We start from the raw sequence: 22,839 nt of genomic DNA, 5'->3' as shown, positions 1-22,839 counted from the left end.
ATGTCCAAAGTCACTAAATGTTTTTCTGGCATTTGTTTTTACCTGTGATTGTAAATAAGCTTCAACCTTTGCAGTGTCCACCTAATTCCGTGGCAAAGATATTACTATAACTTTCATAGAATTCTGTAGCATGAATGATATATATTCAATTCTGGGCTAACTTAGTGACTGTTTACACCCTAAGTGTTCACTTTATTAAAGGCAACTCACGTCAAGGGAAGCTACTGGAAAGGGTGCACTCACTTGATAAGATGCTCCAGCAGGAAGACTATGGTGTAGTAGTTGGTGTCGGGGAGGTTGTGGAGCAGTGACAACATGCATCTCTCTTTAGCCTCACCATCACTCAGTTCTGAAAATGAAGATGACTTAAGTGTAACCTCATCATTAATTTGTCAGTGCAGTGAGAACAAGGAGAAACATCTTTAAACTTCTCTTTACCCTCTTAATTACTGAATTTTAACAAACACAAGACAGTAAGCATTATCACATACCCACTTCACTGTGTCTTTAAATAAAAGACAACTCATGGATCAAGTGTCTCACTGCAATAACGCTCCAGCAAATCCACGAAAAAGTTTAAGGCGCTCTTTACAGTTAAGTTTATGAGACCCCAGTTCAAAGCATTGGGGAGGGATTAAAAAAAAACTTATTCTTAAGACATGAATCTTGGGTAGCTGCTTAAAACTGTTTGAAGAGGCCCTAATGATCTTTATAACCACATCTTATAGCAAGCCACACCGACATGCTAGTCAAAGTATCTCTCAGTCTTTACAATCACACATTGAAGGCAAGCTCAGTTCCACACCAGCCTATGCCTGTATAGCAAGCCCAGCATTACAACAGCATACACCTGTATATCACATCCCCATTACACCAGCACACACCTGTACAGCAAGCCCAGTATTACACCAGCATACATATGCCTGTACACCAAGCCCAGCATTACACAAGCAAACAACTGTACTGCAAGCCCAGTGATACACCACATGGTTACTCACTCAAAGCATCAATGAAGTTCTGGTAGCAGGCCTCAGTGAACAGTGGCTCAGGCAATTCTCGCAGGTAAAGCTTTAGAACTCCTGTTACAGTGTGAATGTCCACATCTGCCAAATTGGCCACACCATTCTTAGGACCTGACAAAAGAGTAAAATAAAACTTTGGACTCTTCATCTTCAAAAAATACAGAAACATGCACAATACATAAAAATCTAAATTTTTTTGGTTAATGTATTTTTTTCTTTACTGTGTATTTCTCTGATCATGAAAGGTGTATGACCTTTTACTCTAAAATCTATTATTTGTTTCTGCTTTTCTTCAGTCAATGCTGAGTGTAGTTCAGTTTATAACAGTCTTCATATTTTATACTAATTTATTTTGTAATTTATTTTATGGTAATATTTTTGGTACATCAGGCTTACTTTTGTCAAACAATTTCTTGACTTTCTGTACATCAGATGTAACACCTGACACCCGGTAGATGCCTGTCTCGCTCAATCCTGCAAACAGGTTTACACGTATATTAACATTATGTTCTGTCTCTGCTATGGAATAGTGAGAACCTAATAATAATCCTTCTCATACCGTCAGCAGGATATCAATTTCAGGGCCCACATTGGCTTTGAGATCAGACTCTTCATGACACTTTTTCAGACCCCCGCTTCCCAGGCATTTATCAGAGAGATGAGTTGACTTCAATGTCAGCTCTGTGACTCTCCAGGGTTGGGAGACCCAGACAGACGTGGAGGAGATCAGTCCAAAAGAGAGGCGGAGACAGCTGGCATGACATGGTCCCAACTGGAAAGGGATGCCCAAAACCAGGTCCGATGGCGGGGTACGTGTAGTTGCGGACCTATGCTCAACTAGGGGCGAATAGGAACAAGAAGAAGAATGTGACTCTCACCTCGTTTCTCTACCTCCTGGACACAGATGGTAACAATAGTGGGCACAGTTTTGCCTTCCCGCCTTGCACACACCCCTATCTTCACACCAAACACTGCTGCAGTTTGTTTGGAAGGTGTTCGCTTCATAGTTTTTTCTGCTGCAGTGTAACGAACGGAAATCACTAAAGAATACTGGAAAGAGAAATCCAAAACAAATGAATCCAAAATATATGGAGGAAAATAAAAGCTTAAAGAAATTCTGATGAATTGTGGGTAAGTTTAGTATTTCTACATCTGACAACTGTGAAAATACTTTGTAAATAAAACATCTTGACAGCTATTTTTATAAATACAAACAGGAAAGCTTCATGCATTTTGTTAATAGTTGAACATGTACTAATGAGAGAATTTGTATTATTAAGCTCAGATAAACGCTATGCCATGCCAGTATGTAAAAATAACAGACACCTGAAATTGTTGTGCCTTTTGCGGTCCAGCTGCTCAACCTGACATGAAGTGTCAGTGTTGTGTGTGTGTGTGATGTTGTAGATGCGCACATGATTATTCTTGATGCAAGTTGTTGTTTGTTTTATATTATATATAATTGTCACTTGTCTTCTTTTTCATTGTTAATATTTTTCATGCTGACAAAACAATAATAAATGCAAAATTTGTAGAGCACATACACTCCTAAGGAACATGCTCTTAACTCTTAAGAACAAGAACGAAACATGGACAGCATATGAGGGATAGGAAAACAAAGAACATATGAACTATAAAAGAATAAACAATCGTACTAAACGAAGAATAAAATCAAATACAGAAAACACAAAGAGGAACCAAATAACAAGAACAAGAGCTGAGAGTAACATGATACTGCAAAAGGAAGGGTGTGAAAAAGATACATAGCATCTTTTAACACTGCACCTTGCAACAAATTTTATTCTTACTTTTATTTCTAACTTTTATTTGTAACTAGAGCACCTTCCTATGTTCAAATTGCTCACTGGGACAAATAAAGTTGGTCATTGTCATATTATATTTTTTTAAAGTAAATTTTTCTACTTTTCTTCATTTATTTCAATACTTTTTATTAAACCTTTTATCATACTCTAACTGAAAAGAAAATGTATTGTAGTGGTGTTAAGCTTTGCTAAAAGACGTTCAACTGGGTTGCCATTAAAAAGCATAGCATGATGAAATAAAAAGAAGAGGAAAAACCACAGATGACCTTTGACCCTCACCTCATTCATCACCACATTTCTTTCCTGAAATGTTCCCTTCAGCCACGATTTGCTCATCTGCCATGACACCAGAAATATGCACGATATAAATGGCAGCAACATCAGAAGTGAATAAAATCAGTGTGCAACATCAGAGGTGTCTGTAAAATCAATCATAACATCAGTGCACACACTTCAAACCAGAGTTGTTTAACATTTGTAAAATGCTAGGCACCTGAAAATTACATTTTCAAAAGCAATGTCAACAGTGTTTTCACAAAGATGTCCTAACCTCCAGGGCACCCCTGCCCAGAAGAATGTCTCCTTCCGTTTCTGGACCCTTTTTATAACATAGAACCCTAAGGGTCTGTGAACCCTCCAGGTCCAGCTCAAAGTCCTCATTCCAGGAAGGGTCTACAGAGTTGTGGCATATGTTAGTCCTGGCCTTCATGAAGAAATGACCAAAACTGTCCATCTCCAGGCAGCAGTAGGTATCTGGTCATAAGATCGAAAATTGAAAGAGCCAAATGCAAACCAAAACACATATTTTGACATTTTGGTGTGCATTTTATATATTTTGACATATGTAAACCACAGATCTAATGCAACTATTGTTTGACACATTTTGAATGCAAGAAATGAATATAACATCTCTTAATAAAAATAAAAAAGACCCTGTAGGGTGTAAACTATCTTTGAATTTATTCTAAATAACTGTATTAAGTTATTGTGAAAAGCTGCATTAAGTTATTTTGAATAACTGTAATAAGATATTCTTTTTTGATTGAAACCATCTTTAGCACAAAGAGGTGGGGGTTGGGTAATTCCAAACCAACACATCTTCTTACCACAAGGTTCTTGTAGTCCATTCAACTTGTGGATGGTTACATTCAGGGTCCCAAATATAGCATCCTCATCTGAAACATTAAAGAAATGATAAGCATTTAGTAACCTGAAGGAAATACATCAGTTTATGTCCATGTCATTAAAGCAGCAGCATATATGTCCCTCATTTTGCACAGTCAAAACTATTGACACATCACAATCTAACATAAGCTACCGGCATTGCTTAACAGCTAATATGTATTTATAGTGCACCTTCCTGACAACAAACAGTTCTAAAATGATACAGCATCTTGTACTGAATTGTGAAAGTCAAATTATCATGATTAAATGATGTAAATATCCAGGAATACAAGTTGTCTTTAACATCTATTTCTCACCTGTTTGCAAGAGAACTGTGCCAATCTTATTCACCTGTGGCAACTGAAACAGAGATAAAAGTTTTTAATGCAGTGGGCTTTTTTATCACTTTGTCTTCAGTCAATAACTATACTGCTAAAGTGAATGTAGATTTATATTTTATAATCATCTTATCAAAATATCTTTCGGGAAAACATGGAAGTTTCATAAGAGTTAAAATTACCTATCAAAAAGAGTTCTTAAGTTGTAATAAAATTTTTTTCTTTTACAATCTAGTTTTTTTTTAAACCAACCTCTCTGACACTGTTCACAATCTCCTGGACATCGTAGGCGCTTAGCATGGGCTGGTTTTGATAAGTGCCTGCAATAATAATAATAAGAATGATTTTGGTCCGTCCATTTAATTGGAAAAGCAATGCTTGGATCCGAAACTGAAAATTACATTTGGTACATTTGCAAAACTGTCCCTCCCAAAAATGAGATTTTAAAAAATAATAAGATGTTCACGCTATTCAATAAAACCTGGTTACTGTTTAACCATGAACTTGTATTACACATCTGTGGTTTTACTACTTAACAAACTCTATGGAAGATAACAAAGGATGATAAATTCCTCCTGCTCACTCTTCCTTAAAAGAGAGGTAATTGTTTCTCGCCATTCTTCTCGCTCATAGTCCGTTGTCATTAGAAGCGTGTGCCACTTGTCTGAGTCACTAGTTACCTTAAACGGTAACCGTGGTGATGCAAGAATCAGCTGAGCTTCCTGCAGAACAAAAAATAAGCTATGAGAAATCTGTCCCTAGGAACTGCCTAACAACTTTACTAGTCTAGCATAAAATGATCAACTACAATAACCATCAGAAATAGTCAACTCCAAGGACTGCAAACCTCAACATGTTCAAGCTTCACCAGGTGCTGAAGAGTCAAAAACTGACAAGTAAAGGAATTAATTCTGACAGTAAGAAACTGAACAGTAAATGAATTTATACTCAAAGTGATCAAAATCCTTTAAAGATTTAAACTACAAGACAGAAAACAGGTAGAATGCATAGATGGTGTGTACAGCAGTTTATTAGATGCCCACTGCAGTTGTCCCCCTTTAAGCAATAGTAAAACTTTGAGGCTTTCATGCTGATGGGCAAGTCCATGAACATTCAGCACGATATGTGCCAGCAAAATGAAAATGGGGAAAACAATTAGTGGGGGATAAGAGGATAGAACTGTCAATATTTCTAAAATATGGCAGAGGGTGGTCTAACATAAGAATGAAATGGGTGATGTTTAACTCACCAGCTCACTGATCTTCTTGTTCAGCTTCTCTATATTTCTTGAGTTTGACAAACTGGTAATCGACCAATGTTTCTAAAAACAAAACAAAGCAAAATCCTGAAAGCATTAAACACATGTCAAGCAATAAAGGGCATGCTCTTGAGTATATTGTGTATTTTCAATTTTCCTATTTCTTAAATATGTGTGTGTGTGTGTGAAAGAGAGTGCAGGTGAGCAAACAGTGGGAGGAACTTTTATTTATATGATCTTGGAATGCTGAGACTAAAGATGTTTGTGCCTTCTTCAAGAGTGTAGTGTCTAAATTGACAGAAAAGTGTAGTGCTTGACTTGACAGAAGAGTGTAGTAATTAATACCTGATTAAATTGAGGAGTGTCATAGCATCTGACTAGAGACTGAAGGAGGGTAAGGGATAAGGAAAGAAACAGAAGACAATCCTTCCAATAAAAAGAGATACATAACAGACATCAGAGATAGCAGACTTCACACATAGGCAGTTGAGGTTCAGTGAGGTAAGGTGTAAGATGTTTAAGATTTAAGATGTCACAGACAAGCATACATCTTTTATCCCTTCTTTCTTCATTTCTCTCTTTAGCTCTGACTTGAAGCCACGGATTTTCCGCTTCAGATCATCAATATCATCTTTTCTTGAAGACTTCATGTCATCTGCAATGCAGAATACAGGAATGATTTAATGGGAATTTAATGAGATAGGAATAGTGAGTATAGCTTATCTGAGTATAGCATTAGAATAAATATAAACAGACCGATGTGGTTCTAAACCTTTCTTCCTTATAAACCTGTTATACTCCATACATAATAGCAAATAAATGTTTTAATGTGAAGTCTTGTACTTATAAGTATGTAAGCTTGGATGGTAGTCGACACTGCAGTGGAGAAAGAAAGAGCTGGACTACGAACATCAAAGACTGGACTGGTCGTCCTGTACAGGACCTGCTGACTAGCGCCCACAAAAGGCAAGAGAGGTGGGCTCTGTCATCTGCCACGTCTATCCATGTCATCCCCCCAACCACAGGTGGTGGTCAAGGGATGACTGATTGACTGACTTGTATTTATAAAGTAGGGTGTGAATAAAGGACCTAAGTCATGTATCATAATACCAGATCTAATACCAAACGAGTCAGAATATATTACTCCACACCATACAGGAGATTTCAGGAGAAGGTAAGATAAAATTTGCAATACCTTGATATGCAAACTTGGTGTCAAGTCTGAGATTCCTTATTGGAACATACCACTTGCACTCAAAAGTCACCTTGCCAGACCTTAAAACAAGGTTTAGGAATTGTATCACATTGTGATCCTTGAGGAACCACATTAAAAGGATACACAGTTCACACACTCACTCGACCCTCTCACAGACCCCACTACACAGGGCTAAGTGCATACACAAGGTCAGGTACATGACATAATATTTGAAAATATTCAAAGATAAAGTCAAAGTGAAATTTTGAAACACAGTTGTTTCTGCTCATCATAGTTATAAAGCCTTAACAAGTCTGTAAACCTGTTTGCTTCACAGATTAACGAGTGGTAGCAAACAACTTTCTTTTATGAGAGAATGAAAGATTACAAAACTACCAGCAGTCCTTGTAAATCTTTTAGGTCCACATTTGTTATTATACATCAGCAATAAAACCAAGGCAAAATACCTATGTTGTTGACGTTTAGTGCACACTAGCAGTTCCGAGAAGAGAAAGATGAAGCGCAGTTTGCGTGAGCCACTGACCAACTCAACAAGAAAACTGCTTTTGACAAGCCGCTGCCGTTCTTCTCCCTAAAGCATAGCAATAGAACACGGTCACAAGCAAACAAAATCATCAACGGTGTCTCAAACATTTAAGTCCTCATGGGCACAAGAGAAACAAATGCATAAATGATTGAGCGTCGTGTCACAGTTATTTGATAGTGCTTTTGTACTGCCACAGTTACAAACCTGGATTTCATTGCTGTATATTATTAGTATCATAACTGTCACTGACTTTAGGATTATCACATCTTTGATTGTTGTCATGCATTTTATTGTTGCTTCCATCATTCAAATGTCATTGTGATCACCAGCTTTGTTCTATAAGCTCACCCGCCCATGGCTGACAACTGATGCATCAAAGTTGTCAAGGTTGTACTGTGTCAGCTGCAGGGCTTTCTGAAGGAGTTTGTAGTCAGAGTGGTCTTCTGGGGTGTGCTTGATCAGATCCTGGCAAAGAATTACATCAGTCATGAAGATTAACTTATTCTACAGAATGGAATGCAAATTAGAAATAAGTCAGATGTAGAAGAAGACTTTGACAGTGAGACTGTGTGTGTGTGTGCAGTGTATATGTGCAGGCATGTGTCTGCATGATGTGATGTGAACGATAGATTGACAGACACTGAGAGATTCTTCAGTGCTCTTGATTTCAACGTCTTTCTAGGTTCCCCCTCCCCAAAAAAGATGGTTTTACTATTGCAATTTTATTTCTTGAATTGAGTTTAATTGTAAAATAGTTTTATATTATCTTTTCAATAAATGGATCTGCAGAAGTGACTTCCTTTTAGAGGATTTCAGTGTCCTGAAAAACTTCCTTGTGAACTCTGAACAAAGATCACTTAGACACAATAATTTTCACGAACAAGAAGTGTATGGTACGAGCCACAAGCTCAGCCTTGAGTTCAGTAGACAGAATACCTTGCACAGAAAATAATCACAAATTTCTGAATACAATCAAAGGTTGAAGGCATTGCACAAGTGATTTGTGTGATCCCGAGGGAGGAAATTATATATCTACGTAGTTTTCATTTCAGATTGTTGTTTCTAGTGCAACACTATATACAGTGATTTCACAAAAATCTCTCCCAGATACAAAGAGTACATTTAGACTTTCCGTCAACATCTTTCTGACTGTACACGAAAGTGACAGTTTAAGGAAGTGACTGAGGAGGAGAGTACTGGGAGATGTATAGAGGGATTTCTCACTTTCCTCTTGAATACAGCAGACTGGAGTGCATTCATGTACTCAGAGTGTGTGCAATCAAACTGAAATTTTTTGTATCTTGGATAAACGCCTTATGTTGGCAGATAATCGGGTTAAAAATGGTGATTTTCACTTACTCTGAAACTAAACACCAGTACTTCTGTACCTTTCAAATCTGACATTTACAGTCAATAGACATGCAAGCTTTTAAGACAGATATTCTGAGAAACATCCCAGACCTTATAACTGAATATTGTGTGAAATTATTACAAGTATTGATCTGTTGCCTGACTTTTTTCTGTTGATTTTCTGTATTCTGAATTCAATTTTGTTTCATATTTTTTAAGCTGCTGTGTCATCAGCTACACTATATTATGCTTCATGAACACATTTTCTTAAATATTATGTTATGTTACAAGCTTCATGTTATTCTATTATTATAATAAAAATATGTGTACATTCATGACTTAACTGTTAACTGTATTTCCCTGCATTTATGTCTACAATATTTGCAAGCCATGTTTCTTTAAATTTTAGCAACAAGTTGTGGTCAAGCCATGCAGTACACCAGATGTATTGAAATGACAAAACTATACTTATCAAGGACTGTAGAATACAATTGTCATATCAGTAACCACAACATACACTGATTTTGTCAATAACTACACCTTATTTATAGAATAGCCACACTATACTGAGCAAGGACTACAGAATACACTGGTTATATCATTAACCACAGAATGTGCTGATTATAGTAGTAACTGCACTATAGACACCTGCAGTGTTAATAACAGCACAATACATGATTTTATAATTGTACTATACAGTTGCTGCACTCAGTATTAAGCCATTTAAATGAAATGTCTAAGACTGTATTACTATGCTTTATCTGAGATTAAACTGTCTATATATTATATCTATGACTGCTTTGCTTATGTATTATATCTATGAATGCACCAACAACCCCAGCATGTATCGATAACTACACAACATGTGTCTATTAACTTCCTGTTGTATCCATAACTACACAATACATGCTGTATTTATGACTACACTACTCACATGCAGAACCAGAGTGTTTCTCTGTAGTCGTTGAACTGGCTTGAATAGGGCATCTGGACAGGTAAGAACGTGTTTTGTTTTCACATTAATCTGTAGCCATATCATCAGCATGCTGCTGCTGCTGATGATGAAATTGCTAAGTTGATGAAATTGCTACATGCTAAAAGTAACAGGCACAGATCATCTTCCTGCCATTCTCAGCCTTACACTTTTTCTCAAATACTTTCAGCATTAATTTAGTTGTAAGCTGGTAGTCTGAGAGTATAGAGTAATCATGGAGACTGGAGGACTCCCAACACAAGATATACCAAGAAAATCATCTTTGAGAATACCATTAAACTAGAACTTTTTATTTAGATGAACTACTTCTAAGATTTTTCAGAATATCACTGAGTACTGGTAAATAGGTTTAATTTATCACTGGCACTTAGCATTCAGCAAGGGGCAAACTACTGCAGTTTATCAACAATTAAAGCTCAAAATAAACAAGTACTGACATTAAAGAGTACAGTACTTGACCAAAATATTTACCCTCAAGGTTGGTCACTTCTCTTGTTGTTGATGTCAGGACAATTTGCTGGAAAAAATTGTTGTTTGAAATCACATTGTCATGAAATTAATAAACATGAAGTTCCTTGTTTTCAAATATGCCTTCACAGCTACTCTCACTAATTTCAAGTTAAGACAGAGGGTTGGAAGGAGAAGAAAACAGACAGAAAGCAAAGATAGCACCTCTGAAGATTTCTCAGCATTCAGAAGAAACCACTTGAACTAACCATTATACAATGTTTATAGTGTTATAGCACATTAATTGGCTGTAGTGTTATAGCAACTGAGAACATGACATTAACAAGCCATTTCATGTAAGTATAATACCCTATCCCTGCCATAAAAGGTAACTTAGTCTAGGTACACATCACGTGAGACAAGTTACTTCATAAAGATACATAAAGAGACATGAAAAGTTGCTACATGCAGAAATGCACTACAAAAAAGGTCACTTCACATGGATACAGGAAAAGATCAGTCCCCATGGACAGTGCTGACAAAAACTGCATGCACTAACAGATGCAGTGCCTGATGTAGTTTTCAGAACTGTCTACAAGGACCTATCTGCATGAACATCTGCATGAAGTGACTTTTCATGTAGTGTGTGTATCTTTAGGAAGCATATAACTTGTCAAATGTATAGTTGGGATACTACGCGATTGATATATTCAAACATTCAAATAATATTATTATCTATAACCTCATATATACCCCAGCCAATAATAGGCTCATTATACTTTACAAAAAACAACTGAAGTGACACTAAAAAAAATAATGCAGAAAAATACATAGATGCATAATTATACTGTTGATGGTTACGCAGCAACATCAAATAGATATTTACCCGAGCCAGCTCCTGGAAATGGGTGTTTTCATGACTGCACTTATGAATGGTTGCAACTGCATTTTTGTATCCCTTTACATATTCCCCAAAGTCTGGGAACATGACAACCTATTGAGAAATAATAACCGGATTATGCATATTGACTTAAGTAATAATACAGCTGTTGATTAGCATCACTTTGAGATATCATAAATCTTGGCTGCTACATTTTTCCAGACCTATTTTTAGTATATTATAGTATTACAATCAGAGTGGTAACTGAATATACTGAAAGAATGCTTATAAATGTCTTGAGGATTCTCAGAAATTTTACTAAACCAAAATGAATAGAAAGTTTACCAGTTCCTTGAAGACATCACCAACTGTCTGCTCAGGACTCCAGTCATTAATCTTGGCCTGTAGACCTTCCACAAACTTTTGGTGAATATGGAACACCTGTGGCAAGTTGCCAAAGATGGTGTTGATGTCGTCTTCACTGATGACTGGCTGAGAGGTCTTACAGGAAGCTTCAAGTGTCCGCTTGTACTACAGACCAGATAATCAACAGCTGAATAAATGAGATATCAGGAGTTGCAAGCATATAGACATTCCAATCAAGCACACATAACACCATTCTGATCATTTGCAAACATATATACACACATCACTACAGAATGTGTACCTAATCTGTGCAAAGATGAAACTTACAAAAATATGAATACTATACATGTACATGTACCTCCAAAAATGCACCAAACAAGAGAATACTTAAAAACCACTTGAAGAAAGAGAGCTAAATAATTTATAGGATCAACCAGGTATCTTAGGGATAGAAACTGTTTATCACAAACACAATAGAGGTAAACAAAAAAAATAATAGTACCATTTAATATACATCTATAAAATGGCATCATGTTAATCTAACAGATCAACAGAACAGATAAAATGACAAAGACAAGGCCTCTGCACAAAAAAGGACAGAATCCGTATTGACCTGCACAAGTTGAAGACGCACCATTACATGTACCCAAAAAATGATAAAGTAGGAAGGTCACAATAACAAATAATGTCACAGCCATGTTAACAAACAGATATCATTATCAAAGAAAGTACTATACCTTTCAGATGCTCACGTCTACCATAACAATAAGTTTTGTATAAATGTTATAGTAGACAGCAATGACAAGGTCAACACAAACATGAGGTCAGAGTCTCGAAAGGAGAAATGAGAACTCACATGGAGCAGCAACTCAAGAATGGCCAGATAAGCTCTCTCTGTATCCAGCACCCCACACACCAGTAGGTGACGCATTTTGAGCTTGTTGTCTCGTTGAGACACCGACACAGCAGATGAGCTGTCTCCATCCAACTGCAACCATAATATATATATATGTGTGTGTGTCAATCTATTTTATTTACAATAAACAATAAGGTAGTAAAAATATAATTTTAAATTCAAAACTTAGTTTTCGATTTTACAAATTTTTACAAAATACATGCATGCACTTCACTGTTGAAAAATATTACATGCATTTTACTGTTGGAGAAATGCTACACGTACCATGATATTGTTGAAGAATATTACACACACTTTAATGCTGTTGAAAAATGTTACATGTGCTTTAAATGTTGTTGAAGTGCGCTACATGCTCTGTAATACTCATTTCTTGGCTCTCCCTCTCCTATCCCTTACTATCCTCCACTCCTCATACATGTTATCTTGAACAGCTTCCTGAATACCCTCACGTGGCAGACAGGACATCAGCCCCTGCTCAGCTCAAATTATTAGTTTTTTAGTCAGCACAGCAGTCTTGAGCCATTTTTATGTCATTCATTAAAAGTCTTTTGTTTTCTTTCTCTGTGTGCTCACTCCAGTCTTTCTGTTTAGGATAGGAATAGTTTAACAGTATCGGCCATTATTTTTCTAAGGTAATAGATGTCAAGCAGAGAGATTTATCTTCTTTTTTTGATCAAAGTGGGAGAAAAGCTTCTAGCCTTTTTCCCAGGAGAATTTGTTTTATTGAGTTCAGGCGAATATTACACTTTGCTTGTGTGCAGAAGTAACAGGCACTTAAAATCCTTTGTACCCTCTGCAATCCATCTGCTCAGCCAGAGATGCATTGTCAGTTGTGTGTCTACAAGAATGTATGAAGTTGCAGGTGTCTTAAGAATGTAAGACTGTATGTTATGTGTTTTGCTATGATACACCACTTGCTTTATCCGAATTATCCCTATCTTGTCACTTGTATTTTTTCTGTTTCTCTTTACTCTGCATTGTATTTTATTCCCTTTTATAATTTTTGTAACTGAGCACACTTACATTGTCATAACTGCCCCTTTGGGTTAATATAGCCGATCAGAGAAAGCAAGGAAAAGATAGAAATATTGACAGAAAGGAATAATGTTTGTCTTTTTTCTCTGTGTGTCTGTCACTCCAAACACCAAACAACCAATGTTGATGCTGGAGATGTGCCAGCTGAGCCAGTAAGAAGGCAAAGCAAGGCTGCAATAAATGACTTTAATAACAACTGAAGTAAACCTTCCACCTGGCACTAAGCTATAACAATTTAAATAAATAGTGAAATAAACTTTCCACCTGGCACTAGGCCGACATGTTTCCCCCCTAAAATATGACTCTGTGTTCTCACATGCTAAGGAAGCAGTCTTTGTATCCTGAACCACTGACATAGGAAAACAGCTAAAACAGGAACTTTCCTCCAAGTGTGTGTGTGTGTGTGTGATCGGGGTGGGGGGGGGTTGTATGTTCATACAAGCATGAACACATATCCTCTCATTCTGTCCTCTTCCTCTGCATGTGCATTTGTGAGTAGGGAGGTAGGGGAAGGGGGAACTGTTTATACATATGTATATAAAGCCCTATAAACACAAGAAACTTCTATAACTTGATCCAATACCACAAAAACATTCTGCAGATGGCAATCCCTCCCTAAAAACACCCCCACACAAACACACACCCATACACATGTACAAATGTATAAAAATGTTTGATATATGTAATTAAATCCTTTTGGTATGGTCAGATATACCTGCAAATGAACATGTAGCTGTCACAAACATGTAAGTCTGTGTGTTCTTGTGTGAGACACACATACACATAACAATAAATGTAGTGGCATACCCACATGTAGCCCGCTGTGTGTGTTTGTGTGGTGGTTTACTCACATCATCAAAGGAAGTGTCAATGAAGTCATGTTCCTCCTCACAGCTGCTGGAGTTGTTTGTAGAATTAAGGTTAAAAGGCATCCCTGGATCATCACCAGATGGATATCGTTCTCTTGATGATCCTCTTTTGCCTTGTGGTGACTCTGGTCGCTCTGGTCCATGGAAGAAGACAATGTCTGATGCAAGTGCTGTAACATTCACATAATCAAATAGTTTAGTGACAAAAAATGAACAATGAAAAAGTCACTGAAGGACCAATGAAAATAAGAAAGAACAAACAAAAGAATGAAAGAGAACTTCTAAAACTACATTATTGAGAGCAGAGTCTGTGATATAAACATGAAGTTCTTGGTCTAGAACTCCACACGGGGCTTCTTTTTTATTGTTAAGGTCAGCACAAAGGAAATAACACAGCAATGTCTTTCACACTATAGGTCTCCAGGCCTACAGACTCTATTGTTCCTTAGACAATGTGTGAGATTCCTGTCCCTGTACAGCGTGTTGGCCTGCTAACATTAAACATTACATGTGGACTCAGCTTGCTAACACTAACATGTTTGCTAAAGGAGCAACACCATGTTTGTCTACCAATTCTAAATATTATCATCTTGTGGTTCCCATTCCACGGGCCAATTAACAATTGCAGTCCGCCATTGATGGCCAACTATCTTGAACTACTTGAAATACTTGGGTCTTAAAATGACCTAAGACTCTGAACTACAGCTGCTGAAGGTAAAACTTTGTCTTTTTGATCTGTTATTAGAGATGTAATGAAGTCAGTATGAAGGCTGCTTAGGTATCTCCAGTGTCTGTAGCTACAGACAGTGCTATAGCGCTATCACACCCGTGAAGTGCCTGTGGTATTCAACCGATTAGTTTTCCCATAGGGAAAATGTCTCCACTCTTAACAGGATTAATAAGTGCAAAGTCATTTATTATCCAGACACAGGTTTTCAAACATACATCTAATTAACATATGCTCTAAACTTTCCCCACTGCCACTGGCCATGATCAGGTCAGCAGTGCTGTATAGTCAGGTACTATGATCAGGTCAGATGTACTGTATAGTCAGGTCAGCTGTACTGTATACTCAGGTACTATGATCAGGTCAGCTGTACTGTATACTCAGGTACTATGATCAGGTCAGCTGTACTGTATACTCAGGTACTATGATCAGGTCAGCTGTACTGTATAGTCAGGTCAGCTGTACTGTATACTCAGGTACTATGATCAGGTCAGCTGTACTGTATACTCAGGTACTATGATCAGGTCAGCTGTACTGTATACTCAGGTACTATGATCAGGTCAGCTGTACTGTATAGTCAGGTCAGCTGTACTGTATACTCAGGTACTATGATCAGGTCAGCTGTACTGTATACTCAGGTACTATGATCAGGTCAGCTGTACTGTATACTTAGTCACTATGATCAGGCCAGGAGTACTGTATAGTCAGGTACTATGATCAGGTCAGCTGTACTGTATAGTCAGGTCAGCAGTACTGTATAGTCAGGCACTATGATCAGGCCAGGAGTACTGTATAGTCAGGTACTATGATCAAGTCAGCTGTACTGTATACTCAGGCACTATGATCAGGCCAGGAGTACTGTATAGTCAGGTACTATGATCAGGTCAGCTGTACTGTATAGTCAGATCTGCAGTACTGTATAGTCAGGTACTATGATCAAGTCTGCAGTACTGTATAGTCAGGTACTATGATCAAGTCAGCTGTACTGTATAGTCAGGTACTATGATCAGGTCTGCAGTACTGTATACTCAGGTACTATGATCAGGTCTGCAGTACTGTATACTCAGGTACTATGATCAGGTCAGCTGTACTGTATAGTCAGGCACTATGATCAGGCCAGCTGTACTATACAGTCATGTATTACCAGGACTTGATAACTTTTGACTTGTTGGTTCACAGTGAGAATGCTTGTATCTGGGAAGGCAAAAGAGCTGTCTTCTCACAGTTGGTGTGGAGAGCTCCTGTAATGCGCTTGACACAGTAATTTGACAAAGAAATTGCCTCCTGCACATTATCCTTGATTCACCTAAACACTGCTGCTGGGTGCCTATGATCCAACACCATGCTTTAAAAAAGGCTGTTCGTTATTTTTATGGTGCTTATCATTAACTTCCGGTAATTTTCTTTTTGTAGTCTGACCTCCGGTTGTGATGGCTTATCTTGAGAATTTATTTAATGTCCAGAACACTATAGTGCTCTGCGTATTGCTCACTGTTGTGTTAATATCGAATGCTCAAATGCCACAATAGTCGCGCTCAGTACACAGTATACTGAAAGTCTTATAGCTGGTTTGTTTTTGTTGGGTTTTTTTTTTTTTTGTCTATTGATTGGGGGATTAGTGCAAGATACTGTTTCCCCAAATCTTGCTAAACTATCCAACTCTGTTCTTGTAGTTAGCTTTATGCAATGCTAATGCTGTATATTGCTAAACAACCCCTTTCTGTTTTTGAGATTATCTTTATGCAGTGCAATACATTGTACAATGTTTACATTTCTATTGACAGTGAATAGCTATAAAATACCATCTGTAAATGCTTTGATTTTATATTTCAATGTCATTTGTTTTTATTTGTATAAAACGTATTGACTCGCCTCTATAGTGGAGAAATGTGCTACATAAATATGCATATTGTTTTTAGATGCATGCCTACAAACATCACAGTTGCCAGAAAGAGGCCAATATCATGGCATCACGTGTGTACAGGTGTCTTGTGTTGATTCCTGGTGTCTGTGTACATTCCTGGTGTCTACGAACAATCCTGATGTTCATGACAATCCTGGTGTCTGTGTTGATTCCCAGTGTCTGTTTACAATCCTGGTGAGTGTGTACAATCCTGGTGTCCATCTTGTCCTCTTTGTGTTCCTGGTGATGTTTGTAGACGAGCATGTCCAGGGCGGACGTGTGGGAGGAAGTAACTGAACTGAGCTTTACCCCAATCATTCGGAAAAAAATGTACCCTACTGGAGCTTTAAAGACATCCGACATCTTCAACTGACACAATCCTAGCGCCAGAGATGAAGGAAGTCACGCAGGCCTAGTGTGGCGCTGCATGTTGTAGAGGCACGTGCTGGTTTGTATTTCAGTATCACATCGTCACCAAGGCAACATGCAATCCCGATTGCACCCGACCGATACCTTGAGCGGTTTGGCACTTTAAAGATCGAGTTCCTCGGATGCCTACCTGTTTCTCCGCAGGCTGTGGGCTCAGCTGATGGCGTCATGGTGGGTCAAACAATCCACTGGCCGAGGAAGTCCAAGCAGACGTGAGTTCACCCGGTCCGTGACTTGTCAAGCCTAGTGTTTGTCCTGTTTACTAATGCCACTTAAAACTGAAATCGAAACCTCCTTGCTTTGGTATGTGTAAGTCGCCTCTGTAGTCTGACAGCACCACCGATGCTTCTGCTTCTCTTCACAGCTTCCTTTCTTTCATCCCTAACGCCACCCAACGGGAAGCTGAAGTTTGATGGGTATTAAAATAAATTTCTGATTCTCCTTATATGGACAAGACAAATATCTCATGGAAACAAATTTACTAAAGCTGGTTTCAGTAAAATCACTACCCAGCTCACTTGATCACAGATGAGTGACTCACTGTCCGAAACATTCGGAAAAAGGTCGAGATTTGCGCACGATAAACAATGTTTACGCGAGATAAACATGTGTTTTAGCTTCAGATAAACTCACTGTTTTGAGCAGTATATGAATCCACTTCTTTCCTTAAATCTTTTGTACAGGTTATCTCATTAATCTTTTCAGGGTAAACACATCTCATGTCAGGGTAATCTCATTTCAGTCATTTCATCTCATTTAAAAGCCATTTCATGGCGGATACCCCTTTCAAGCCAGTTTGTAGACGTTGAAATACTGTTTACAAGCCATCTCATCGTAACATCACATGAAAGCCATCTCTTAGTAAATGTCACGGTAGGTGTTTTTCGTGAAATATCGACTAAAGACTATATTTAGTTACGGGCACGAAGAATGCGGGTTAACAGCTCCTGCAGCTCGTGCGGCGACTGACGTACGTGTGCTTGTAGCGCCACCTGTCCACACACCTACCCTGTATGGCAGTCACCACGTGACATGGCACGAGCCGTATGATCGCCCCCACGGAGGGTTGTTTACGTTGGTTTGGGGCATCATCACTTTTTGTCCACGTGTTTGCTCCCCTCCTCATTATTACAATTGTTATGTTAACTCCCGTGTGTTCCTCGATCACTGACAGTGCCGCAGACTATCAGCCTGAAAGTCACAAATATTCCTGCGTTATAGTGAACCAATACCAGACACGCATTTGTTACTCTAGCCAGGGTAACCCACGTTGCCCAGGTGATGTTCCATAGCCGGACAGGCTGTCAGCTCTCTCAAAGCGCTCGCGGACCAGATCAGCGAGGATGGCGAGAAGCAGTGGAGTGGGTGGGGAGCGGTGAATGTACCGATCCCATGAGTAAAGGGGGGGGGGAGGAGTAAAGGGGGTGATGGTGCTGGTCCCCACGTGACTACCACTCTTTCTCTCACACACACCTACAGAGACTCCTCTGAAATATATTGTTGTAAAAATAGACATTTTTAAAAAATCAATCCACGAGTGACGCAGGGTGGTAGTGGTGGTGGCGGAATAAATATTAAAATAAAGATGTTTTGGAGCAGAATTATGCTGTATAGTATTTGCTTAAAACCAAGCAAAGTAGACGAACTTTTGGTACACACAAGAATTACTGAGAGCTTTGGCGAGGAACGAAGAAATGGTGTGGATTCGCACGGACACCAACCGCTCAGAAGTCAGGAGATTCGATGGTCGAATGGTTGGGTCAGAAGGAGGGAGTGGAAGAAAGGCATAGAGGGAAAAGAAGTGGCGCCTCTAATGTCAAACTTGATAGTGCAGTGTGCACGTGCATGTACACCTGATTGTGGGCACGCTATGTGCATGCGCAGACGCCAGTTTTTGTGTGCATGAATGGAATGTGTGTTTATAAGAGAGAGAGACAGAGTGTGGGGGGTGGGGAGGGATGCTGGTGGCAAAACTATGCAAACACGTAAAACTCGCCTCCACGACTCTGGGTGAGGGTCAAGGACACTTCATCGAGGTAGGAGGAAATGAGTAAACGCCTATGAGGAAGGTCAGAGGTCGAGGTAGAGTGCTCGCGAGGAAAACTGTGCAGGTAGCCTTGTCATCACAAGTAGCCTTAAAAACATTTGAAATGTTTGGTGGAGTCGGTGTGACGAAGATCGAGTGGAAGGGAATTTCACAGGTTTGCTCGCCAGAAACACCGGGTACGTATCTCCGGGGTAAGCCGACAATGAGGCGATCAGGACAAGAACAAAAATGTTAAATGGGTGTTTGTGCTGTCAGACTCTGAGACACGGTAGAAATTTGGTGGACAAATTGTGAATTCTACAGTCTTTGACGTTTGTTGAAAAAATATACATGACACTTAGTAATGAGAAACATGATAATGAGTCGGCAATGTGATCTTCAGAGGCACATGCTAAATGCTTATTACTCTTCAAAAGACACGCACATTGAGACTTGTTCTCCACCTGTACTGAACCCACCTGTGTGTACTGAGCTGTATGGTCGACTGGTCGTAAAACAATTTGCAGTTGTAACTACATCAAATGGGGAAAGACCAGGACATGACTAGTCACATTTTCCCGGCTTCATGCAGTCCTGGACACCTGGCACATTAATTTTCCGACACCTGAGCGGCGCCACCTTCTCCCAGGAAACTCTCCCTGCACCTGCTTCGCAAGTATGAGTTGGGGTCGGGGGTGGAGTTGGGGAAGCAGGAAGAATCCCCGTCCTCCTTTGTGTTTGTTGTGAAACTCGTCCTTCGGTTTGCCTGGACAGACCTGACGACCAGCTTGAAAATCAACAAGTGGCCGACCTTCACCTCCGTTTTGCGACCCCGGGACCACAGGGGTGAGGCTCCAGGCTCGGAGGTCCCTTCACCCTTGTGTTTTCTATTCAATATATACTGACGTGGTGGCCCCTGGGGTCTGGAGGGCCTATGCTGGTGCACAGTGTGCACGTACCCACGGTGGCCCCTGCCAGGACAACCAGCGGGTGCTTACCGGAAGCATTTGTGTCGCACGCAATTGCAGACTTTTTCAGGAAGATGTTTGCCAGTGTATTTATTATTATTTCCTTATTTTTCATTATTATAATCTGCATAGTCTTATGTCAAAACAAGGTTTTCATTTTCCTTAACAGAAGCTCTTTGTGAGAGAGGGCGAGATTTGTATGAGTGACGAGAGCATTGGATGTCTGACAAAATGACAGCTTCTCCATCATCAGGAGTTATCCAGCCTGATTTTCTTGTCTCCTTCATGCTCCTGTCTACAGTGGGCGCTGTACTGTTTGTGTCTCTCGGTTTACCATGGGGAGGGGGAGCTAAATTAAAATCCTCTGTTTATTGTTTGTTTTTTTGTTTTTTTTTGTGTCTAGTGTTTATCTCACCCCGTGCCTATGTCCGTCTCTCTCACCCCCTGGCCCCACTCTGTCTCTCTCTCACACACACATACACACTGTGGTATTCAGCCTGTCGTGTTCGCATGCACGTGCTGTATGCAGTCTTTTACCTCTGCACACATCCAGGAAAATCACTGAAGGTCAGTCACCGTGACACAGTCGTGTCTATAGGGAAGAAGATAAGAGAATAACTCAGAAATGTGTCAAGTACCAGCAGGTCCGGGACCACAACAGGCAGTCCACCAGCTAAAAGACACCACGGTCTCAGGTTTTCAAGAGCATCTCGACTAGTTTGTTATCTCACCTTCAGTTTCGTGCTCAAGGTGTGTAAAGGTGTGTACTGTCTCACCAGCGCTGTTATAATCTGAGGCCGTAGTTATCTATTACTTGCGTGTGTGTCATGACATGTGTTTTAAGCATAGGATGTTGGTGGACCTGTACACCAGACTGAGCATGATCTCGTGGCCAAAGACCAGCATTCATCAGGTGAAAACGTGTATTTGCACAAGTGGAGTCTTGAATTTTAATATCCCCTGGAAACACACTACACCAGCAGGGCGGGACTAGGAAAAGGAAAACTTGGAACTAAGACAATGCGCAGTTAAACCACAAGCAGATGCTGACACCGGCTGGCTGGGCCCTGTCGTCCCAACAGGTGTTTTGACTCATTCACATCATTGTCTGCACTTTGCGCAACAGGAAGCCGCCCCAGCCAACGAACCACGTGATGAAGGCAAAAACCCACAGACTTCTATTACGAACTTGTACTATTGGACTGCTCGCAGACGACTTTTTTGTGCCAAGTTAACTACTGAAACAAGGCAAGTGTGTACAAAGCTTCCGGTTTAGTCACACTCATTGTTTATGCTCGCCGAGACTAGCAGCGGAGAACTCTGCAAGAGGCTAAGCGTTGGTCTCGGCAGACAGACGGCAGTCCACCTACACACATCCGTGCTTCTATGATTTATGTCTGTGCAACAACCTCTCCCTCAATGTCATCCTTGATGGTCCTGTGAGTCAGTCAGACTGTCCGCAAGAAATAAAAATGCTTGTGCGAGAACTATTCTTGTGTTTGCTCCATTACAACACAATGTGTGTATCACCTGACTCGTGATGTCTGTCGCCATCTTACATCTGCTGAGATGACGAAGGTGACGATTAAACAGCCGACAGGGTGGACGGTTCGGTGCTGCTAACACCCGCATAATAAACAGACCTACATCGCGGGGCCTCTGACCTTAGCTTATCGCAGTGACCTGACACTGTCACAGTTAAATGTCAGGGGCTGTCGGATAATCGAAAGTTGTGTGTCAGCACACAGCAGACGACACATTGGTGTGTGTGATCTCAGTCGCTCGTCTTTCTCAGCTTTATGACTAAGTGGGACTTTGTAGTCCAGCACACACACACGTCCGCACAGACACATACACACGCGCACACACATACACACGCACACTCACACACGCACTGACAGGTTTCTGCTCTATCCGGTCTGTGGGTCAGTGCACTCCTCGCACCCTTCAGTGGTTGTGACCTCGGTGACCTAGTGGCTGGGGCGAACTTTTACTACAGGTGACTCAGCGGGAGCCTAGCACCGATCTCTGGGTCTCAAGTGTTTCTCGTGTACACCAGCCCCCATGACATCATGGTGCTAAGTATACCCCGCATGAATGCCACCCGGCGACTATTTCTGGCACAAGTCATACGCTTCACGCCTACCTCAACCTAAGTTGTTTACCACCAGGGTTCAGTCTGCGTCATTACATCACCACAATATCATCAAAACATCTTGTTTGTGACCTACGGACTGATGACACATCACTTGCTAGCTGGACTATATCACAGGACGGATTCTATGTCACTGGTAGGAAAGTAAACGGGTAGGGTGTGCATGTTATGGTGGAATCTACAAGTCTGTGCGCAGCAGCCAAAGCGGACATGTTTATAATTACATCCGCATTTATTTCTGTTAACATTATAGTGTTAATAATTATTAATTAGGAGGACTTGAGACATCGATTCGGATGCTCAATCAGTCTCCAGAGTTTCAGCCTACTACTAATATTAGACTAAATGAGCAGCTAATCACTTTCAAAGGACAAGTTCGTTGACATTTGTGCTTGAGATGGTCTGAACCACTGACGTGCATGACAAC

At 39.9% G+C, this 22,839-nt stretch overlaps 1 protein-coding gene across 2 annotated transcripts in view; it reads right to left on the bottom strand.

Moving 5' to 3' along the window:
* The window catches only part of LOC112561298, a 32,962-nt gene that overhangs the window by 2,802 nt on the left and 7,321 nt on the right, over window positions 1-22,839 (bottom strand). For both annotated transcript variants that reach the window (XM_025233697.1, XM_025233698.1), the window contains exons 4-24: window positions 14,187-14,374; window positions 12,241-12,372; window positions 11,364-11,549; window positions 11,025-11,132; window positions 10,163-10,208; window positions 9,632-9,684; window positions 7,696-7,812; window positions 7,268-7,392; window positions 6,801-6,880; window positions 6,154-6,260; window positions 5,597-5,668; window positions 4,931-5,069; window positions 4,600-4,667; window positions 4,327-4,369; window positions 3,952-4,020; window positions 3,396-3,598; window positions 3,125-3,181; window positions 1,901-2,072; window positions 1,419-1,496; window positions 999-1,133; window positions 244-349 (exon numbers count right to left, since the gene is read on the bottom strand). In XM_025233697.1, coding sequence (XP_025089482.1) covers window positions 244-349; window positions 999-1,133; window positions 1,419-1,496; window positions 1,901-2,072; window positions 3,125-3,181; window positions 3,396-3,598; window positions 3,952-4,020; window positions 4,327-4,369; window positions 4,600-4,667; window positions 4,931-5,069; window positions 5,597-5,668; window positions 6,154-6,260; window positions 6,801-6,880; window positions 7,268-7,392; window positions 7,696-7,812; window positions 9,632-9,684; window positions 10,163-10,208; window positions 11,025-11,132; window positions 11,364-11,549; window positions 12,241-12,372; window positions 14,187-14,374 — 2,284 coding nt within the window. The remainder of the gene's footprint in view (window positions 1-243; window positions 350-998; window positions 1,134-1,418; window positions 1,497-1,900; window positions 2,073-3,124; window positions 3,182-3,395; window positions 3,599-3,951; window positions 4,021-4,326; window positions 4,370-4,599; window positions 4,668-4,930; window positions 5,070-5,596; window positions 5,669-6,153; window positions 6,261-6,800; window positions 6,881-7,267; window positions 7,393-7,695; window positions 7,813-9,631; window positions 9,685-10,162; window positions 10,209-11,024; window positions 11,133-11,363; window positions 11,550-12,240; window positions 12,373-14,186; window positions 14,375-22,839) is intronic.

This window comes from Pomacea canaliculata, linkage group LG4 (genome assembly GCF_003073045.1).
Source record: "Pomacea canaliculata isolate SZHN2017 linkage group LG4, ASM307304v1, whole genome shotgun sequence".
NCBI lineage: Eukaryota > Metazoa > Mollusca > Gastropoda > Architaenioglossa > Ampullariidae > Pomacea > Pomacea canaliculata.
This window is presented reverse-complemented; position numbering and strand designations above follow the sequence as displayed.